Consider the following 4,311-nt stretch of genomic DNA (forward strand, 5'->3'; position numbering starts at 1 on the left):
ATATATATATATATATAATGAATAAATAACTTTTGTTTTCTCAAAATTACAGTACTGTATACTTTTATCACACTATGGCTCACATTAAACAACAAAATCAAACTTAAAGCGTTATTTCAAAAAACTAACACGCTCAGTCTCAAAACCAGTCTCACTCACTGTTAAAATAACAATAGTCAAATGGTACTAAAAGTTATAAAGTAATGTTATTTTTCTCCATCTTCTTCGGGCAGCGCGCGACAACACAAGATAATAAGAGCGCCCTCTCGCGCTCGGCGGAGTGAATCGACGTTGAAATCAGACGAAGATGAGCCACATCTTTAGCCCTCCGCTTCACAGGCAAAGACACGAGTTTGTCGTCGATTTTGTCAAAAAGAACAAACCCAGAAGGGTAGTTATAGCTGAACAATTCAGACATACATTCACTTTAAACACCTTGCACGTTTGCTCAAGCTAATCACGTGTTGCACACCTGGACGTTACTTTGCTACTTAACGTTTTGTAAAATAAATCAGTTGTTTTTGTCACTGGGCGCGATTCTGACTGATTCAGTAACATATTTATTTGTACAATCTGTCCTTGAGATTGCATCTTGCCTTGATTTCCCCCTCAGGTGGCTGACTTGGGCTGCAGTGAGTGCAGACTCCTGCAACAGCTCCGGTTTCACCGGGAGATTGAGCTGCTGGTTGGACTGGACATCAACGGTGCCCAGATGAAGAAAAAGATGTATGTAAAGTGAAAATGCTGGTTAAATATTACTAGGCTAGTTTTTTTATTGCTCACAAATCTAATTTTCTAATTATTATTTTTTTTTCCTTAACAATTTTTTAAGTGGATTTGAACAATTAACTGAACCCCCACTTGCAATTTGACTCTTCAGTCATTTAATATCCATTAATATTGTTTAATATCCATTTAATTGGGGAATCGTGGTGCAGAAACAAGGTGGGCCTGTGATCGGAAGGTTCCTGGCTCAACCCCCTGGACTGAGCCCTCCCTGGGCCCCTGAGCAAGGCCCCCACCATCTTCTCCCCCGGGCACCCCAGATAGCAGCTCTCTGCCCCACACAGAGGGCTGTGGTCGCTTCAGGAAGGTCATCCGGCATAAAAACAATTGCCAAGTCTTTGTGCGAGTTACTTTGCTGTGGCGACCCCTGAAGAGACAAAAGAAGAAGATTCATTTAATATTGTATCGATACCTTTTATAGCAGCAATCTTTAGTCTGTTCTCATACTCTTCAGGCATGGGTTAGGTCCTCTATCCACTGATTATCTGCAGCCGACTTATGATCAGCTGTGTGTAGAGCTGTACCAAGGCTCAGTGACACAAAGGGATGCTCGCCTGAGAGGATTTGATCTGGTGACCAGCATAGAGCTGTAAGCGGCTGTTTTATTCGTTCACATTGCTATGTATCATCAATATTATGTTTTCTCACTGTTCTCTACATGTGTCTGCCAAAATGCATATTTCCCCCGTGACTCTGCAGCATAGAGCACCTCACTCTTCCTGATTTGGAGCACTTCTCTGCAGTGGTTTTTGGTTACATGACCCCGGCGAGTGTCATCATTAGCACCCCAAACTCCGAATTCAATGTCCTTCTGCCTGGACTGTCAGGTTTCAGGCACAGTGATCACAAGTTCGAGTGGAACAGAGCAGAGTTCAAATCCTGGTACAGTACACAGTTTGACTATTTTACAAATAGTCACTAAACTAACATTATATGTTATTATTGAACACAGTGCACCTAAAATAATTAAGTTGCGATTAGCAGAAGAGCTTAAATTTGATTTTTATTTTTTTTATTTTATACATCACTTGATGTTAGCGACTGTGCTAGCATTCCTTTTCAATGAAACTGGCATAGTTTTAAAATAAACACTCTGTTCAGTTTATACTTTATAAGTACATTTTACTTTTTAGCCTGTATTGTAAATGTCTTAATTGTCAGGGTAATGTTTGCATGTCATCCGTCAGCAAACAAGAGTGGCTCTTTGATTTCAGGTTCATTGTCCAAAAAAAAAAGTTTGTTGTTTTGGAGTGCTACCAATCATCACTTTGAATCTTGGCACCTCTCATTTTTATATTTTCTGTGGCGTTCCTCAGGGCTCTAAAGGTGTGTTTTGAATATGGCTATGAGGTGGAGTTCACTGGTGTTGGTGAGGCGCCGCCTGGCCAGCAGGACAGTGTCGGTTTCTGCTCTCAGATTGGCGTGTTTTACCGCCTCAAGGTCGGAGACTGCTGCAGTGCGTTACCTCACGATGATGAGGAGAATGTTTTTTCTTACACATTGGTGAGTGCACAATGTTTTTTATTTTCTGTTCATTATTATGCAAAGGCAGTAGAGTTGTTCTGTGATGCTAATAGTGAGCAGTTTAGAAAATAAAAAGTAATAGAGTTATATTTTGTCACTTCATATTGTGTGGTCAGTAATGGCTGTAGTTCTGCAGTTTATTATTAAAAGTTTCCTTGGTAGCACATGCTTTCCCGATACTTACCTTGATTTGTGTCCTCGTCTTTCAGCTGTACTCAGTAAACTACCCCAGCCTTCATGACAACAACACGTTACGCAGAGTTCTAGTAAGTGAAGTGTTGTACTGGGCAGAACAGTTAAAGAACAGATGGATTCAGGAGAAGAGTGGTGAGAGAAACGATGACTTTACACATTGTCCGACTGAAGATGGAGGGGAGATGGAGGGGAGAAAGACAGGCATGTAAAAGTGAAAGTGTTCACAGAAAATTGCATGAGATCCTGATTTAAACTGGGAAAGACTTGTTTTAATTATATGAAACTTTTTTCCTGTCAGCATGTGAAGATGAGATGGATAGTCCCGTGGACTGTAGTGGAAGAGGTGACGAAGAGGAACAGGGGTATGATGAAACGCTCTGGACAAATGAACCAAAACAACAAGAGCCTGGCACAATAAGACAGTGGGTTTCCTCTCAAAGTAAAGAGGATGGATGGTATCATGTCAGGTCATTTGTAGCAGATCCTTGTCTCTTCATTTTATCTGGATGTGTCTCAGTACATAAAAGACAAATTCTTAAACGGTGACGCTGGCATTTAATGTATTTGTAGAGCTGATTGGTTATTTTCCCTGGTTTTAGACACGTTTCTGTGCCCCTGGCTGTGCTGTGGTCCTGCTGTCCTAAAGTCAGTGAACTGAGTGGAAGTCTTGGAAATCTCAGACATCTGCTGTTGGATGAGCCTGAAGTTAATCTGAATCAGAATGGATCTGCTATACTTGTAAAATATCAAGAACAAGGTACTTTTTATTTATTTTAGTATTTTAAAGCATGTTTAGTGCCATTTGTATTGAGATGATGGCATCTCACAAAATGTGAAAGTGAAAAACAGAATGACAAATGTTTAAAGACATTTCAGTGAATGTGGGGTTAAGGTTAAATTTTTAATATTGATCTATTGTTCCTCATACATTTACCTATCAGACATTTTAGTTGCTTATGAGGTTGTTCAAAGATTGCAGTCTTTGAGCAGAAAACCTAATTGTTTTAGAAAATCAGGCCTGCTGAGTTAAAATATTTCTAAAACCTAACTTTTGTTCTACTGCCCTTTCATTTTATATTGTGTTACTGTATTGACACGTTACTGCTAAGTTGACTCATATATATATATATATATATATATATATATATATTTTTTTTTTTTTTTTTTTTTTTTAAGTTATGTTGCACATAAGCAGAAGTTTTCAACTTCTGTTTGAAAAAAATATTTAGAACAAGATTATCTTTATGATAAAAAATTATTTAGGACCTTTCAGGAGGATTAAACAGTCTAAAAATGTTTGCTTCATGCAAGAATAATACATAACCAGCAAAAAATGGATTTGAATTCTTAAAAAAACAAATCCTCTCTAAAGATTTCAGTCTGAATAATTAACCAACTGCATCAAAACCTCAAACAGAAAATTGATTCATTTTCACTCGAACAGGCAACGTGTATGTGTAGTACCCAAGGTCGTCCAGCAGATGTCACTGTTTAATTGAATTAGCTATAATAAAGTGTTTTTGGCAGAAGAGGAACTGCTGCTGTTGAGCAGAGCTAAATATAATGAAAGGCAGGAATCTTCTCACACTTTACATCTTCTCACTACTTCAGGTAAACTTAGTTTAGCTATACTGCCTCAACACATTCAAATTTTATGCATCTTTTAAACTAAAAAGTTACTCTCTATAAGACTTGTCACTGCATCTGTTGCAGGATGGATTGTAAATTAGAAGTCTGTGCCACCCCAGATTAAAATATATATTTATATATATATATATATATATTTATATATATATATATATATAT

The 4,311-nt window shown here is 38.0% G+C and overlaps 1 protein-coding gene across 1 annotated transcript in view; it reads left to right on the forward strand.

Annotated features, from left to right (window-relative positions):
- The first annotated feature begins 305 nt into the window (after positions 1–305).
- The window catches only part of henmt1 (HEN methyltransferase 1), a 4,326-nt gene continuing 320 nt past the window's right edge, over positions 306–4,311 (forward strand). Inside the window, exons 1-8 of the mRNA XM_037697822.1 lie at positions 306–391; positions 614–726; positions 1,241–1,375; positions 1,486–1,668; positions 2,103–2,289; positions 2,520–2,706; positions 2,804–2,867; positions 3,105–3,262. Of these exons, the coding sequence (XP_037553750.1) occupies positions 308–391; positions 614–726; positions 1,241–1,375; positions 1,486–1,668; positions 2,103–2,289; positions 2,520–2,706; positions 2,804–2,867; positions 3,105–3,262 (1,111 nt within the window). The 5' untranslated portion in view covers positions 306–307. The remainder of the gene's footprint in view (positions 392–613; positions 727–1,240; positions 1,376–1,485; positions 1,669–2,102; positions 2,290–2,519; positions 2,707–2,803; positions 2,868–3,104; positions 3,263–4,311) is intronic.

Source organism: Nematolebias whitei, chromosome 3 (genome assembly GCF_014905685.2).
Source record: "Nematolebias whitei isolate Nwh7 chromosome 3, NemWhi1, whole genome shotgun sequence".
Lineage (NCBI taxonomy): Eukaryota > Metazoa > Chordata > Actinopteri > Cyprinodontiformes > Rivulidae > Nematolebias > Nematolebias whitei.